This window comes from Melanostigma gelatinosum, assembly GCF_949748355.1.
Source record: "Melanostigma gelatinosum genome assembly, chromosome: 2".
NCBI lineage: Eukaryota > Metazoa > Chordata > Actinopteri > Perciformes > Zoarcidae > Melanostigma > Melanostigma gelatinosum.
Window position 1 is genome coordinate 26,135,495 of NC_136635.1, and position 18,288 is coordinate 26,153,782.

General features: G+C 45.0%; 1 protein-coding gene across 3 annotated transcripts in view; it reads right to left on the minus strand.

Moving 5' to 3' along the window:
* Positions 1-1,491: 1,491 nt before the first annotated feature.
* The window catches only part of nkd1 (NKD inhibitor of WNT signaling pathway 1), a 31,391-nt gene continuing 14,594 nt past the window's right edge, over positions 1,492-18,288 (minus strand). Inside the window, exons 4-11 of one of the 3 annotated variants that reach the window (XR_013772991.1) lie at positions 13,812-13,869; positions 9,579-9,679; positions 9,363-9,458; positions 7,457-7,604; positions 6,524-6,605; positions 5,948-6,075; positions 3,620-5,346; positions 1,492-3,108 (exon numbers count right to left, since the gene is read on the minus strand). Coding sequence is in view for 2 of the 3 variants with exons in the window: in XM_079293877.1 (XP_079150003.1) it covers positions 4,817-5,346; positions 5,948-6,075; positions 6,524-6,605; positions 7,457-7,604; positions 9,363-9,458; positions 9,579-9,679; positions 13,812-13,869 (1,143 nt within the window). In the remaining variant the exon portion in view is untranslated. Of the gene's footprint in view, positions 5,347-5,947; positions 6,076-6,523; positions 6,606-7,456; positions 7,605-9,362; positions 9,459-9,578; positions 9,680-11,286; positions 11,495-13,811; positions 13,870-18,288 lie in introns of those variants that run through there. The other 2 variants (XM_079293877.1, XM_079293878.1) reach the window with 2 other exon arrangements.

Genomic DNA, 18,288 nt, shown 5'->3' on the forward strand with positions numbered 1-18,288 from the left:
TGATTTCTCTGTTGTTAACTGCAGACCTCGGTTAATTGAAACCCCAGCAGAAAACGTGGAATATGGTCAATTGATTCAAACATTTGTTTTGCAAAAAATCTCTGGTTCTGGTAAATAATTTGACTTTAATACCTCCAATTATTTTTCCTTCTAAACCTCGTGTTCCAAAGGGAGGGATTTGTTTGTTTTTTAACCATACATTACATACTTACCATATATTTAATAAAATACATTTTCACAAAAGTTCTGCTGTCATAATTGTAACGGATTACTTTACACCTCTGATATGGATGCTTTTGTTAGCTGCAATGTGTAACGCTGAAATAATATCCTTGTAAGCTCTGTTAGGATAGAAACCATTTGTAATGATGATACAAGTTCCGCGGGTCACACTGCATTGCTTACACAAATAGCCGCGTTCGTGAGAGGAAGGCGTATCGCATTGACAAGAGGCAGCCTCTCTGCGGTCGCCCCGACCAGAGATAAGCTGCTAAGCTGCAGATGAAAGTGTGTGTGCATGTAGAGAGCGTGGCGTGGTGAGCAGCTGTGGTCCACCAGATTTGGGAGCCCTCTGTGACACCACAGTTAAGATACAGTGGAGAGGAGCTTTACTTTACCCCACACACACACACACACACACACACACACACACACACACACACACACACACACACCTACACACACACACACACACACACACACACACACACACACACACACACACACACACACACACACACACACACACACACACACACACACACACACACACACACACACACACACACACACACACACACACACACACACACAGTCATTTCCTGTTACCCTTCACATAAATCCTGCTGACTTCTTAAACAATGAAGAGTGTAAACGTGGATAATAGGAAAAGATACACCCCAAAAAATGCAAATGCATTGGAGATACATTTTTGTCATTAAATGAGAATTCACAGAATGTTCTGGTTTAGTACAGGAAGGCAACAGTAGACATGTTGTCCCAAATATCGTAGTCTTTCTGTCATCCAAACATACCCGGTGTCATCTTGTTTTGATCCCAAAGGCCCCGGGAGCGGCCCTCAGCTCCTCATAGTAACACGTTGGGGCCTTTCCGTCTGTGGGGTAGCGTGTGAATATAGTTGGTGAAATGTGCTTTGTGAATCCTGCAGAGGATAGATGGCCCCATATCGTTTATCTTTTGTAAGAAATTACAAATAGACGATTTCTGATGAATGCGTCAACATAAATTGATAAAGCAAAGATCACGAGAATGTCTTTAAAAAAAGGTTCTCACTAGTTTCAAGTACAGTATATGGTCATCTACGGACATCTGACCTGAAACCCCCCCCCCCCCCAACATTGCAACAAGCCGTTTCCGCTCTGGATGAAGAAAAATAAACGACTGTATGAAGGCTGATCGATCTTTTCATTTAACTCTCAACAGGAAAGCAAATATGTTTATTTCCAAAAAAAGATCCACTTGGTAGTAGATTTGTTTTTTATAAAACAATGCAAATGTTGTGTTTTAGCACAAATACAGGACATGCTAATATGTTTAACTGGTATATTTTGAAGGCATATCAATTATTGTAAATATACATGTACTGTGCAGATTTACACAATAAAACCGACACTGACGATAGAAATAAAATAAAGTGACCCCACAAGTCAGCGAGTTTATAAGGAACAGGTTCATACTTTAATAAAAGTATTGGCACAGATCTGCTATCAAATAAATAAAGCAATTAATCAAATACAATCTATATAAACTAAACAAAGTCATGAAAAAACATTAGGAGGGAGGGAAAAGGGAGAGAAGCAGCTGGTGCTGAACAACTTTCTTTTACAACAAACACCAAGTGAAAGTGTGTCTGCGTGTAGAGAGAGAGAGAGACAGATAACTCCTCCTCCCTGCTAGGTCTGGTGGGTATTGGAGTACTAGCTGGCAGTAGGCGAGTGAAATAGATTAACAGTTTTTTAATTATAAATAAGCCTTATTTTCTTTCTACATGATGCTGGTTTATCATTTCTGCAGTCCGCTATATACATCAGAGTTCATAAAAAATGTTGTTACATGGATGTTAAGAAGCTAATTAGTGGTGCAACACATATTATAATAATATGGAGGGGTGGCTGTGAATACTGACGATGTTATACAACAGGACAGAGGATGGAGGATGCTGAAGTTTGTGTGACATGGTTTGAAAACATTTGTTCCGAAAAGTGGCGCTGACAATTAAAAAAATAATAACAATTAAAGAACAAAAAAACATTCAGGTGGATTTAGATAGCTGATGACTGAAAACAATGTTATTCGGATTCCAAATATAGATATATTGTTGTGGAAAGAGTCAGAAGAGGGGTTTGGACAGAGGTTGCCTGAAGATTGAAAGGGTTTCAAAAGGAAGCCTGCGTGACAAAACCGAGAAAAAAAAACTGCTTTCCCAACTCTCACCAAATACTTTAGAGGTGCTCTTGAGCAAGGCATATCACCCCCGGTTGCTCCAGCGATGCTGCTTTGAAGACTGCGGTGTGGAAGTGTGTTTGTAGTGGCCAGCTTTCTGATGTGAGTTCATGTAATTGTACGAATGTGAAGCGAGGCATTTAAAGAAAGGACTTCCCGTCTGTTCAGTAAAACTCTCTCGGGGTGAAAGGAGTTTAGAAATTGCAACCTGGCTGAGGGTCTGACCGAGCCTTTCACTCAAATTCCTTCAGAACATACATCGTGTCGAATCGTGCCTCATGTGTTGCTGGCAGAAACATCTGCATTTACTTGTTTCATGGCAGAGCATCATGGGATGGAAGAGACGGTCCCCGGTGCTGGCTGGAGAGCAACACTGGTGAGTTATGGGTGTAGTGGAGACTGGTGGCCGGGCTCAGTGTTATCCAGCACCAGAGGAATGAGACAGCTGAAAGAGCCCTCGCCCCGCCGCGCCACAAACAGAGCCTTGTTGGCTGAGCGCTGAGGCCACATGGCGGTACGGTGAAAGACCTGCTGACAGCTGGGGGACAGGAAGATGCCATGGAAACAGCGGGAGCAGCCGCGTGACCCCCCCCCCCCGGGGCCAGGCCGAGGGCTGGACGACCCAGAGTCAGGGAGAGTTCTACCCTGAAAGTCAGGAAACAGAAAAACGTTGTGCTGGGCAACTCCACGGTGTGAATACGTGCAACTCCTCGGATCTGAAGTGAGGCAGGGGTGACAAATCACATGCATGCTCAGCTAAATATATTCCCTGCATAAATAAACTAAATACCGTAAAGGCCAAACTTCATACTGATGAATGAATACACCAACCTCTAACTGGCTTGCATTAAAAAAAATAATAAGACCTGAACCAGAACTGACTATTGCACTGATGTCATGATCACACCAGCTCACCATGGGACTGAGATCATGTGATGCTGGACTTTCAAATAAAACAGAGAGCTTTTGTCTGACTGGCGTTAAAGTGAAAACTACACGGCCACTTTTGAGAAATGTTCTGTAATTCTTCCAGATGTTTTCAGTTTCTAAATCACCTTTACGCAGAACCCACACACAAGCACTGCATGCACGACATGAACAGCATGAAGTTTGTATATGTTTGAATGAGATCAGCATGCGTTGTGTAAAACACTACCTGGTGTGAGGTCCAGCGCCTGAACAGCACTGCTGAGAGTTGGGATTTTAGTCACTCGGGCACAAGCACCGGATCACACTTACGTATCGAGTCACAGGGTGAGACAGTTGAAACAGAGCGCGTGAGACTGTTGCACATGTTCTAGTCAACATGGGGCTCAGAGTGGTCTTACAAAAAGCAGTTGTAAAGGAAAATGAACATAAAAGCTTCGGATGGGGAATACAAAGATATCACATTGTCAATAAAGCTCATAAAATTGATAACAATATATACCTTATGTACAGTCAATGTTAGTCAATACAAGTAAGGAGCTTTTTGACACTTACTGCAGATTATGACACCATTTCTTTTCTTTCAAAAAAGTTTCTAAGTAATTTGAAAATAACCTCTGAAGTCTTAGTCACCATAACATCATAACATCATCATCATTAACAATTAGGATAAAATTAGAGGTAGCAGCGGATTTGGGATCTCTGATCTTTTTTCCTTTATAACATTTTAACATTTTTCCTTCCCATTTTTGCTGACGTGGCATTGCGTACTTGAATCAGAATCTTCATTTTCGTCTTCAAAAAACCTGCCTGACAGCCTGCTTTAAAAACTCACGCACCCATGAGCGCACTTCGAGTGGTTTTCAACAGACACCAGTGTCGTGACACTCTCACACACACACACACACACACACACTATGCCCGGCTCTCCTATCACCTGTATTCTTTCATATATTTTCATCTTTACATCACAGTCTTTCTTCCTCTCGTGCTTCCTTTTTCCTTAAAAACCTTTTGGGTCTGGAAGGGTTGTGGTGCTGGTTTAGACCTGCAGAGTTCACCAGGGAGAGGATTACATCTTCAGGGTTGTTTATCAAATTGTCCCTCTGTGCCTCCTGTCTGGCCCCCGCCGTGATCCTCAGTCCTGCTGTGGTCCTAAATCACTGTCCCGCTGCATACCCCAGCTTTTGTATGTACGGCCAACCCCTTTATAACACTGATTAATAACCTCTCAGCACTGGGACACCCCTCCCATGATCCTCCTCTCCTGCCCACGTCCCATGTCAACTACAAAGGCACTGCAGTACTGCACAATGTAGAGTGGCCTGGTGCTGACGAAGAAAGCTCACTGCAGTCGGTGTCTGCCGGCCTGCTTGGGTTTTGTGGGATGTTAGAAGAGCCGAGCTGTCCCACGCAGGGCGGAAATTCAGGACTTGTAAAAGTGGTGGTAGTGGTGATGGTGTTCATGGTGGTGGTGATGCTCATGCCGCTGCACCATTTGTGCCAGCCCCTCCTTGTACAGCAGCACACTAGGCAGGTCCCTCACCTGCTCCTTCTCCACCACGGGTGCCGGAGCCAGAGAGCCTAAGGCCCTGTAGCCCTGGCTTTCCTTGGACCGCTGCTTGTGCTTGCGGTAGGGGGCTGTGGACTGGTGAGGCGGGGTCTGGCTGGGTAGCGCCGTGGGAAGAGGCACACCCCGGCTTCGCATCACCCTGCCACCGATCTGCGCAGGAGGTGTGCGGCTGTGGGTCTTCGGAGAGCGGAGGGCGTGTTTCCCTGAGTCTTGGCCTCGCGTGCGGGCCGGGTGGAGGCTGACGGGAGCAACGGTGTCCACAACAGTCTGTAGGCGGCGGTGATGGGAATGGGAGTGGCCGTTTTCTGGTTCGTGGGAGCGAGACCGAGTCTGGTTGGACGAGCGGGTCTGAGGCTCTGCTTTCGTCGGCTCTGGGGTGGGCGCTGTGAGGGGGACACAGGTATTTATTTTAACTGAGAAAGCAGAATAAATGAGAAACAAAAACAATTCTGTCACAGGACTTGTCAAAATGCACTCAATACTCTGGAAAAAAAAAAGGAAGGAAAATAACCCATTACGTGCAAGTGATCGAGCAAACAGCGCACGAATGAGGATCTGGTAAAAAAAAAAGAAGCTCCACAATAAGATTCTGGCAGCTTTACTTCAGGGTCTTTCTTCACGCGGATGACCCTGAGTCAATGTGACAGAGAGCAGATCTCTGTTAGCACTTTTCTAACAGGACCAACATTAAAATAATCACTTGTCATCACTGACCGTCAGATCAAGGCTGCTGCTGATTAGACCTAATATTTCCCTTCACAACAGCCCTTTATGTTGATGGGCTTTAGCCGTGAACACTTGATGTATTGTGCTTGCCTGAGCCCAGATGTTTGTACTGGCTGGTATTTCCACCTAATGGCTCCGAGCAGGTGCCGCAGTAATGAGGGCCCCTGGATGCAGCTTCAAAGGGCCACGGCCTGCGTTTCTCCCTCCCCCTCTCCCTCCCCCTCTCCCCCTCTAAAGCCCTGGCCCCGGTCCACTCACCGGCTCCGAAGCGGGATGTGTAGTTTTCGATGCCTGCCAGGTCCAAGTAGTGGTTCCTGCGTTCCAGGTTCTCATCCACGCAGTGGCGCTGGCAGCCAGGCTGGGTGCGGTGGTCACTGTGGTGGCGCCTGTGGACACAAGCAGCACCTCTCATTAGGTACCGCTCAGTATGGTGGTGTTTGGAGAAAGTAAAACGAGTGTTCCTTATGATCAGGCGGGGGCACAGTAATTGTTCGAGAAGTGAGATTGTGACTGGAAAAATCACAGGTTTAAACCTCAACTGGGAGGATTTGAAAAGTGCAGTGAGAGGGCAGCGTCTCCCCCACTGTACTGAGGAGAGGCTAACAGTCGAGGTGCATTTGGGCAAAACTAATTAAAGAGTAGGAAACTATTGCAGCTCTCAAGTGTGAATCCTTCAACCACTGCCCCAAAAAGAAAGTTTTTTATGTTAAAAAGTAAATGATATAATCAGTGATAGAAGGAAAACAATATATACAAATAATATATTTCATATTCTTCTTATCGACACCACGAGCTTCAACAGTAGAGACTTGTTCTGGGGAGGTGGGGTTTTACCTTAGGAGTGCTCGAGTCTTCTTGTCTGCACTCTTGGGGTCTTCTATGCACTTGTCGTTTTTCTCCCTGGGGTGGGACATGTCTGTGTATGAAAGACACAAGGCTATTATCAAAGAGAGCTCCACAGAGCCACCACACACACACAAACACACACATGACAACAGTCACACAAGCCTCAGAAGAAAGCAACCTTTGTTTTGGGGTTTTACTTTGAAGATCTATAGAAAAGGAAAACAACAACGCTTCATTGATTCTATTTTCAACTCCCGGCCTCTTATAAGGAATGGAATGAAAAAAATAAAACACGCAGACTTCAGAAATTGTTTATTAAGGACTCGAGATCTGATGCAGTTTCAAATTAGCATGAAGGCAACCGACGATATTTCCAAAGCTTGCTCTGTTTGAATCTCTTGACGGATATTTATAGCCGAAACAATAGGACGCAAACACACAGGAATATATACTTTTGAGATATTTTTCCCTGACTACTTGTTTACCAAGTCGTCAGTGAGAAAAGTTAAGTTTAACGTAGCTATATTTTCCCGGCAGCTCTGAGGAAGGGGGGGGGGGGAGGAGAGGGGAGAAGAGAGGAAAAGAAAAATGGCTGCGGTTATCAAAAGGACTCGGCACATCTCTTAAGGTTTCTTTCAGAGTATTTGAAGGCGCTGAGGGAGGGGGCCCTCTCTTAGCTCTGTCACTCCCCCCATCATTAAAAATGAACCCCATTGAGTGGGAGAGATGGAGCGACGCAGAGACTGCGAGGAACAAAGCTCTGACAGGCCTGAAGCAGCCGCCTTTCTGCATGACAACAAACACGTCTCTGGGTGAGCTGACAGCAGGCAACACAAGGGGGACCCCGAAACGCCCTCTCTTCTCTCCTCCCCCCTTCCTCCCCCCTTCCTCCCCCGCCCACTGTGTTAATGCGCGCTTTACCTGCCGCGCCCTGCGTACAGCTCCTCCACCGCTGGCTGGAGTCGGGAGCCACCGACAGCTTGACCCGCAACGTCTTGCTGCTGCTGGGAGAATGGTTGACGGAGGTGTCCACGACCTCATAGATGGTGTGGAGCAGGCTGGTGATGTCCTGCAGGGCAGAAGAGGTGGAGGAGATTTTAAAATGGGTTCTTTTTGACACACGGCATCCATTTAAGAGAGATGAGAATCATTTACTCGAGTATTAATCTGACGTAGGTGGATATTTTAAAAGAAAACCAAGAAAATAGGGCAGACTATTTGTATCACTGTACTGTTTGAATTCAATATTCGGTAGCTTTGTGCGTTACAACTCTGTATAAGTGTCACGCTAGCTAGGAATTTAAAGAAGTGACTCTGTGAACAGAGAACAGAGGAGCTCACTCAGCTTTCCAAGTTGAAGCCATCAGACACGGCGTAAAGACAAGTTATGAATTCATGAACGTCTTGGCAGTACCAGAAGAGGCTGACTGAGATGTCAGGCCCGATGTGAGCGCTACACTTTCTCTATTTAATTCCTCAGTGTCTCTTAAATGACTGAAATGACATCTGCATAGCGAGCAACTCCTGTTTACACTTTCCAAAATGAATGCACAAAAGCACGTCTGCATAAACTCAACCACACGTAAGCGCACATTGGCATTTAAAAAGTGATGCCACGCTGATTTGAGAAAGAGGTAACCGGCCATATTTGGACAGCTTCATTTGCACATGAAGTAATGCAGTCTCTTGTGGCTGTTTAGAAGCTATGTCTTTGCACTGGTGAGTGTTTTTGTGCACCACACTGAGATAATGACTCCCCTTTTTGGGTGCTAGCATGTGCGCTGGATCTTTTCATAGCAAACCAGAATCTTAATTGTCTTTTGAAAATGCCACATGGCAGTGATGTGAAATGAAGTGACTCATACAGTATCTCAAATCTCATTAGTGTTTTGTTTTACTTTAGATGGTAACACAGTTTCACCATAAGAGCACCTTTGACAGAACTGCTGAGGATTAATCCGACGCCACACAAAGACTCAAACGGCATCGTTTTCACTCACTATAGCTCTTTGAATCATAAGAAAAAGGACTACTATGAATTCTTCAGGGACCGGTTCCACATACTGGTTTCAGACATAGACGCACTACAAGAAAAAAAGTTAAATGAAATAAAATAAAAGCTTCCTGTGTAATTTTTGGCTTCCTTCTCTTTTTTTATTTGAGTGAAGGAATAAAAAAGTTGCAGAAGAAAGGTTTTCTTTCCCCCTTCCAACCGCCGTCTGCCGTCTCATGAGCCATGGAGCCACAGGCAATGCCAAAGAAACTGCACAGCCAACCGCACTGAGGACAGCTCAAGTCTCTTTGCGCCGTTTCAAGTCGTTCTCAAAAAACACGGGCCTTTCTGGATGTTCTCTCAGATCTGCACCAGGCAGACGCAAGCCACAAGGTACCTCGCAGGAGCGGAAACACGCACACGTCGCTGGATTTGGTTCTCAGCAGTGAGATTGGGTTTGAGGCTCCTGTTCTTTTTGGGGTGTGGCGACACCAGAATAGAGGAAAATTTAAGATTTACAGGGACGTTATTGATTCACTCTCATACCCAAAACGGGGTCGTTTTGTAGCGGTGAGCTGCTGACCAGAAGTCAGAAAATCTGCGTCTTCAGACATGTTTTATTCATATTGTTTCATTTTTGTTGAAGCATACATATCATGTAATGTCTTAAAAGCCTCATTGTACGTGATTAACACAACAGTTAAATAATTGTTAAAGGAATTCTTACTACAGCTACTGCATGGTGTTGGAGGTATTCTTTGTTTATGACATCTATTTATGACTTCATTCATTCATTCACAAGCTTTTGTCTTCCAGGTAAATAAAGATGATTACCTCTCTGGTGACTTTGCCATTGTTGTCAAAGTCGTAGAGGGTGAAGGTCCACTCCTGTCGGTTGTCCTCCTCCACGGAGACGGCACACTCCAACTCCTGAAAACAGAGCAGCACTGTACTATCAGTATCATCCGGCGTGTACACGCGTGTGCTGCCACTGCCCTAGTTTCATCCAGAGGGGAGGTAATAAACGTCCCGTTCGGTGTTGACACTCACTTCAAACTGGAGCTGTTTCTGTGGCCCTGCGGGAGATTGGCTGTCCCTCTCCTGCATCTTCTCCACACAGCAGCTGTCTGTCTTCTCTGGGGGTAAAGCCACTGCAGTCACACACACACACAGAGACACACACACACACACACACACACACACACACACACACACACACACACACACACACACGCAAAGATAAAAGAGAGAGCCTGAGGATGGAAACGTCGGGTGCAGTCATAACCTGAGGATGTGTCGTCGCCTTCAAGTGTTCCTTGTAAGCTCCTACTTCCGAGTTTGGCAGCCGCAATTAAGATGTGTCGCATATTCAAGTGCTCCTGGTTGGAAATAAACCTACACAGCCAAACTCCTCCGTTTTTGTCTCACTGCTTGAATTCTGAAATTGTAATATTTATAAAACAATATTCTGTATGCTAGTTAAGTGCACTACAAAGTATTTTCTAAAGGCAGCACAGGCTCTGCTGTGTTTAGCATAAGTAATGCATGCAGAGTATCACCAATATTAAATGTTAAATTTAGTTTGGCCGCGCAAATGCACTGAGCTAGTAGGGTGTATTTACGGTAATACTCAATACTCACAATCTTTTGAGTTAATTGACCTAAATTGATCTAAATTGACAGGATCGTTATTGCATCATTCCAGAGAGCCAAAGTGCTGCTGAAGCAAAAAACACTGATGTCAAGACTGGAACTGAAATCCAAGATGTCAATCCAACAGAAACAAAAAAACTGAGACAGAATGAATTCTCCAATGGCAAGAGCTCCTCCACGTATGCAGTAACGGTTTTTAAGCTCTTAGCTACGTTATATATTTAACCCCAAGAGGTTCACACTGAGCGGGGGTGTCGAACATGAAACTGAATGACATAACATGTCTTAAACTTGATAGAATATTCGGATATAAACGGTGGATCGGAAACAGCATGTGAACATGAAAAGGCCCATGGGAGACCCATGGGAGCTCATCACTTTACGGAATGACATTCACCGTAAATTACCATCCAGACATACAGTGAAGGCAGAAAGTCCAGCGGGAGAACATATCTGTCATATGCACTTAAACTGATGGCCAGATCCACCTGTGTGGAGTCTGACAACATTGACTGTGCCATACGAGTCAATGATTGTTTCACTGTACTATTACAGCACAGATTTCCCAGACAGGATTCAAACGGAGAAGGTCCCGTTGACAAATGTAATACTCCTTTTAACACCAAGTCAACGAGTCTAAAGTTTGCCACTGACGTGAATGCATCAACAACCCTGCTCTGTTGTGAAATCAGTGAGCACAAGCTCGTCTCTAGGGTGAGACAATCATTAAAACTAAGTCATACCGGGGTTAATCCAACATTACGTGAATGTCTGTGGCCACAGTTCATGGTGGTGTATTTTGGGATTTGAACTATATTGTAAGGTAGTCCGCCCTGGTGGACAAATCTAACACAACGGTCCCTGTCTGGTTCCATATTTTAGTTTCAGCGTTGGATGCCGGCCCAGACCTGATGCCACCAGATATCCTTCTCTGCTTTGAAATCCAGCATTTGTTTGACACACGAGACCGCAGAAACACACGGCGTGTAACTGAGATTTTGGGCGGCGTACGCGGCGGCTCCTTTGCGAGCCTCTATGAGTTGCTTCATCCTCATATATGTTTATTTTTGCAGAAGCTTTTTCCCAGCCAGCCTGTATGTTTTACCTCTCGTCATTTAGGTTTGCATGAGCATCAGCTCCGCTCCTCCTCATCCAATCACAGTCCTGCGGGACGCACACGCACACACACACACACACACACACACACACACACACACACACACCCATAAACCCGCACAGACCACACCCCTCTCTCTCTCTCGCTCTCTCTCTCCACCCTCCCCTGCTCCGCTCTCTCCTCTGCCACACTTTGAAGTTCCGTTCTCAAACCTTTTGGAAGAAGATCAGACTGGCTTTAAAACAGAATCACTAATTAATTAAGCCAAGTCAAATCTGAAACACTGTTTGTTTGCTCGCCAACGGAGCAGACACAACAGCCCAATTTCTTTCCTCCTGATCCAAAGCAGATCAAAGCGGACCTGTCTCATCCCTGGGTTGGGGAAAATGCCAGAAATGAAAGGCATCGTCCCAGGGAGCTTTTACCAACTTTTTGGAGAGGAGCAGCATTTGGGGTCCCGCTGTTTGATCATCCGAGGTGCTCAAAGGGAACATTGTGTGCGAGGGCAAATCTGTTCCGTAGCAGGCTCAATATGGCGGTGAGATGCTTATCTCGGGAGCTAATGAAATGCCGGGAGGAGTAACAGTAATCTGCTATCACCCCACAACCCCCCCCCCCCCCCCCCCCACCACAGACATAAGCCGACTCTTTATGAGAGGAGCTGAGCCAGGGGATTGGCTGCACATCAGATCTGAGGGGCAAGATTAGGGCAGCCCAGGCTGGCACCCTCCAAGCCAAGCCTGTTGTCCGGCAGCCATGCAACACACACGCGCACTCCTACACAGAAACGGGGGCAGTTCGGTAAATCTGCCGCACACACTGTGAGCAACCACGCCCGGCTTAGCTAGGCGACTGTATTACACAGAGCTGGGCCTGTCCCCCTCCTCATACACTGGGACAGCTCAGTGCTGGGCACTAAAGGGATTCTGGGATGGCCTTCGAGGTGATCGTGATATTGTCTCTTCCTGCTGAGGCCACCACTGAAGTACTCATTAGCAAGGCACTGAATCACCCAGACTGTGTAGCCCGCGTGTGAATCTAATGTGAAACACGGTGCTGATGGAGAGTTTCTTCAGAAAACTCCCCCCCCCCCCCCGTGTTAACAAAAGGTTAAAAGGACTTAATATAAATCCCATGTAGGATATTCTTCTTGCATGCTGGCAGTAACGATGTAAAGTAACCTAAAGACACTTGCATCATTGAGTCTTCTTCCCTACTTTGTAATTTTTGCAGGCAAGTTATTTTGTGCTTCCTTAAAGCCAGAGGAGAGAAGGCTTTCATGTGTGTTGGTTGTCTTATCATCTCTGCTCTCACCGTTCGCTCTCTCATCGTGACCTAACTTGTCCTTGTTACATGTGTGAACAACAGATCAGATCACAGCACTAAACGCAGTTTGTGCAGGGAGCACCATGAATCCACCACAAATGTCTTTATTTGGGTACAAGTGGGCCTGAGGTACAGAATGTTCGGGCCATTATTCCAAACTAAACTGAAGAACAGTTTATTTAACAAATTATTTTCATTAGCTGAGTAGCTGTAAATCAAACATTTCCTATTTTTTTCTGGGAGACAAAATTCTCATTTAGTAAACATCCTAACTCTGTCACCATGTTCCTTAATGTAAAGCTTAAAAACAGCCTGCCGGTGTGAATAAACTCAACTCCACTGAACTGCATCTACACTGCAGAGTAGGGAAGCACAACTGTGTCCCGTTCTCCCTCACTGAGACCTCGTTTTAGCCCACTTCAAAGTTCTGGTATTGTGACATTTCTCCACTTCTGTCCCACAAACATGACAGTTGCCTCTCCTCGCTAGTTGACACTCAATGAGTGTTGTAAATTAAACATGATGTGTTGAATTTTTTAGACGTCTGTTATGGAAACATCCACCCACAATCTCCGGAATGTTTTTATTGAAGCAAATGATTTGGGATTGTGAATCGCTGAGAATGAACAGAGCAGTGTGATCTAATTAGCAACATCAGTCTTGAAGGGAGGACAACCTCAGCCCAATGACGGCAATTCATTTCGTACTCCATTTATCAGTCACGTTATCTCTTGTCTCTCTCTATTTAGGTCTCTTATCCAGTGAAGCAGAGCTGAAATAAAATGGTTTTATTTGCCACCCTTCCAAATCCTCGTTCAACGCTCCGGTTCTGCCTCCGCCTCACGTCCGATCCCGTCTCTAAATGGGAGGGAGAGACTTTCTACTCCCGGAGCTCTTAATCTGGGATCACATCGCATCGGGGAAAAACATGAGGGGAATTGAGGCACTTTGCAGAGCACCGCTGGGGGAGGGGCGGATGAAAGATGGTGGAGAGGCGGGAGGGGAAAGTAAAGAGGACCTCATCAGCACATTGTTGGGGCTTAGAGAATGGGTGTGGAGCAGAGGGGAACGGCAGTAAAAGAGGAACCACACAAGTACCTAAAGGGGCTTTTTTGTTGTTGCAGGTTTTCATTCAAATCAAAATAAAGGGAACGGAAATCAGTGGAATGAACTGGTGTAGCCTTTACCTTCCAACTGGTAGTGTTCATCGCCAATCCTCTCTGCACATGCTTCATCCATGGCACCCTGGGAAGAGAAATAGACAGAACAAGACACATAAATCACTGTTTCAACTCATATAACGGAGAAGCATCACATTTCTGTCACATATAAACAAACATCTTTAACGATGCAAATCCACAGCACGGCTTTCCAACGCACAGTGAACATGCCCGAATCAAAATTACAGCGTTTGTATATCTATATGCGATCAAAGTTTGACTAGTGTGCTCTGGGCGCAAACAGCAGCGGAAAGTTTAAGAGGGATGGTAATTGCAGGACTGAAGCATGAGACTGGCAGTCAGAAACGAGACTACGAGAGAAGCGTCTGAATCGCCCTGCAGGATTCTGAGAAAGAGGGCTGGTAGTGGGGCTATTTCGGTGGCGGGCTATCATTGCAACGACGCGTTCAGAGACTTGTTTTCATCCAGGACTGTTTTCACCCACGCCCCCTCTGCTGGCAGCTCTGTCTGTTAGTGCATACCACAGAGGCTGGAGGGACATGTGATCCCCGGGCTTCACTATGGAAAAGTCCGGCTCAGGTATCCATGTGGCATTGCAGTCATCGGGGCCCAAAAACAATTACTCAGGGGTTGAGAAAGGCCTAGACATGCACACATCCGTTCACACAAAGTCCAACGCATTCACACACACACACACACACACACACACACCTACACACACACACACACACACACACACACACACACACACACACACACACACACACACACACACACACACACACACACACACACACACACACACCCTGGCGTAAATTTCAACGTTTTTCAACAAAAAAACTTTTGTCAGTCTATCAATCTAGATACATTGCTAACAGACTCTGCTGAGAGATTCTTATCAAAGGAGATGATTAACCTTAACAATAAATAATTAACTTCATATGAGTGCAAGAGCATGTGTGTTTATTGTACACACGCTTGTGTGTGTGTGTGTGTGTGTGTGTGTGTGTGTGTGTGTGTGTGTGTGTGTGTGTGTGTGTGCGTGTGTGTCAGAGGCGAGGCTGTATCAGTGTGAGAGGGGATTTCTGTGTAATCCAGAGAGGTAGAAGGTCAGATGGTGTGATCCTACCCTCCTCAGACTAGTGCCGGCCGGGCTGCAGCGCTGTGGGTGGCCTCAGGAAGAGAACACAGCGAGCCACAGGACTGACTGATGCCCCAAAGCAGGGACCCGAGATAAACCTGCGTCTGTTGTTGGTATGAATTAATTGGTCAACACACGTTCCGATCCGGCTTCACGACCCTGGTCCTGAGCTGGTTTTGATGTGGCCCGCTCAGCTTTGGTATGATGAAGGGGAAATCAGTAGTTTCCATGGTGATTGCAGGGTTACATTAGGGTCGCTGTAGAACGCAGGCAAATGAGAATATAAACTTTGCTTTAACTGACAAATGGTGTAAGCAAAAGCCCAATAGCACACTGTGTTTTTGACTAGGTAAACAATAAAGAGATGTATTGTTTATGTGATCGCATTAACTCTCAGGGAGAAACACTTTGCCGGCTAAATTCAATTAAATTGATGCTTGGGACCACTAAACGACCACTTAGTTTAACACAGTCAATCTTAATGTATCATTTCAATGAGCAATTCATCCATGACATAAATGAAAGATGGTAACTTCTACAAGTCTTCCATTTGTAGGGTTCCATCCTTCTTTGTAGTGATAAAAACATATCTAATCAGATGCTTGGCTTTCCTTTTTTTTAATGTAAACTGTGTAGCTGAATAATGATATGAAAAATATTATTTTCCTGTATAAAAGTTTACTGTAAAAGTTTGATACGGTTGAATTTAATTACACAGTAAATATTCACTGATTCTACTGGTGGATGTTTTAGTGTCTGATACCAAGTCTCAGTTCAGTTGTTAGAGAGTTGAGTAATGAGTCCTCAAGTGTGCTGAAGAACAATTCAACCTGCATTGGACCCATTGACATGAGACAGCTGTCACAGGTTAATCATGGGTTGTCACCGTTAGCAGAGACTCCAGTCTGCAGCACAGTTAAGACACATTTCACTGCTCAACCATAGAATTATTCAGAATGACATCACATAATTACTAGGCAAAAGTTTCTGTAAGTTTAAATTAGTTGTCTGTTCTGTCCATACACCCACTCGTCCTCTCCATCAGGAGGATGGACATGAAGCAGGGTTGGTTGCAGCGTGTTGACCCATCCGCACGGATCACAGACATGAGTATGACCCGGGTCGGTCTGAATGGAGTATCAGACTGCGGTGGCATCAACACTGGCCTCTGTTTCCACGTAGCCTCACAGAACAATTAAATCACAACATTGCTTCAATTGCCCACAAATAAAGACACACACACACACACACACACACACACACACACACACACACACACACACACACACACACACACACACACACACACACACACACACACACACACACACACACACACACACACACACACACACACACACACACAGATACAGCGTCTTGACTTTTCTGTTTTTTGATGAATGATCCAAAATGATTGAGGGGTTAAACAGGAACATGAGAAAAAGGGGGAAGAGGAATGTGCTAATTGGTTGTTGTCCCGGGTGATGGATGGGAGTCGTATTATTAGTGCGTGCTAGGGTTACTCTGGGATTTTCTCTGGTCAGTGTAAAAAAGAAAAATATGCCATCCGTTTTTTACTTAACTCGCACGCGCACCCACACACACACACACACACACAGACTTCCTCCTCCTCTCATGAAAGTATAGATCTAGGAGGAAACAGACAAAGCTCACAATAGCTCATATTTCTAATCATTCCTTACATTATTTTTCTTCGCGCTGTGACATGTCGATTATTATTTTTGACAGTTCTCCTCGCAACCTCATCAAGAAACCTTTACAGTTATTATTATGTCAGGTATAAAGTCTATATGTGTTTCATCAAAATTAAAGGGAATATTTCTAGTCCTTGTTCTCAGCTGCTGTGGTGATAAAACGCTGAACTGCATCCATTTCCCCAGATAATGGCCGTGGCGGCGGTTGATCGGACGTGCTCATCCTCACAATCTGTTGTGATACGGCCTCTAAAGAGCCCTTCCAGACCGACTGACCCGATGACACTACCACTTTTGAGCTCAGCCCTTTAGATTCCGGCTTTGGCAGTGATTGATATGATTGTCCGGTGCCAAAAGAAAAAAAAGTAGGTTCTAAAAATAAGGAGTGTTTGCTTCTGAGTTTCCTGCGTTCCCACCAGCCAATTAGTCACACGAACAATGAGGCACATTTCTCTGCCCTGCTCCAGAAAAGGAAGATTTTAATTGCAGAAGTAACATTTCTGGCCACACTATTTAGACCTAAAAGAAAGAGATCTTGTAGATATAGGGGTTAATCTCCTTAACCCCAGCAGTAACGTGAATGACACACTTTACAGTTCTGTCACTCCCACTTAAGAAGGATTGACGGGACTCCTGGTCATATTACTAAGATGCCTCTGCCCTTCTCTTCCGCTACATCTTCACTCCACCTTTTTTGATTTCGTAAATGACCGTGCAATCTCCTTTTAAGTGTTTTGTTGCTGTAACTAACAAACGCTGGTTCTAAATCTTCCATCGCCCTTTGAGCTTCATCTCTTTCGTCTCACAGACTCCACCAAAATATACAAAAGCCCGTTTGAAAGAATGTTTTGCCAACACCAACTGGGCTTTTTCAACACGGTGACAAATGTAACAAAGCATCTTGCTTTGAAAAAGCATCAAATATTGTAAAATGTTCTTCAATATACCAAACTTAAAGCTGCATAAAAAGCTAATTGGAAGAGAATATTAAACAGACTGAACATCTTTTTCAAAAGGACAGATGTATATACTGAAGAAGAAGCAACAGAAGTAGCAGTGTAGTAATAACAGTATAATAACTGCATGTAAAAGCTGGTGTTGGACAAGATAGTGCGTCAGTCCAGTTTGTTAAGCCAAAGAGGATAAAAGCTTGAACTCACTTCTTTCAGCCTGATTTGAAATGAAAGAGCTCAAAGTAGATTTGGCTCAAACCGAAATGCTGGACATCTCCTTCCAAAGTCCTTCCTCCACGAATGAGAAAGACGAAGCTCCACTGATGCAACATTTGCAAACACTTCGTGAATCTGAAAACCGGGTCTCATCCAATTCTAGCACGCATGGTACAAACGTGCGAATGACCATTGGTAACAATACGGTAACCACGAAATGAGCCATCAATCGCTTCTGGTGCAGCGACGAGTCATTGATGGGTTTCTCTAGAGACCCTTGCTAATCCAAGGGTCAGAGGTCACTGTGGGAGATGCATTTCAGGCCAAAGGAGAAGCCCCACCCCGGGTGGCTCAACCACGGCTTAAACAATGAATTAATGAGACATTGATGCTATACAATTAACACGATTTGACTGAAATGTATTGCTGGTTAATCACGTTATACATTGACAGTTGCA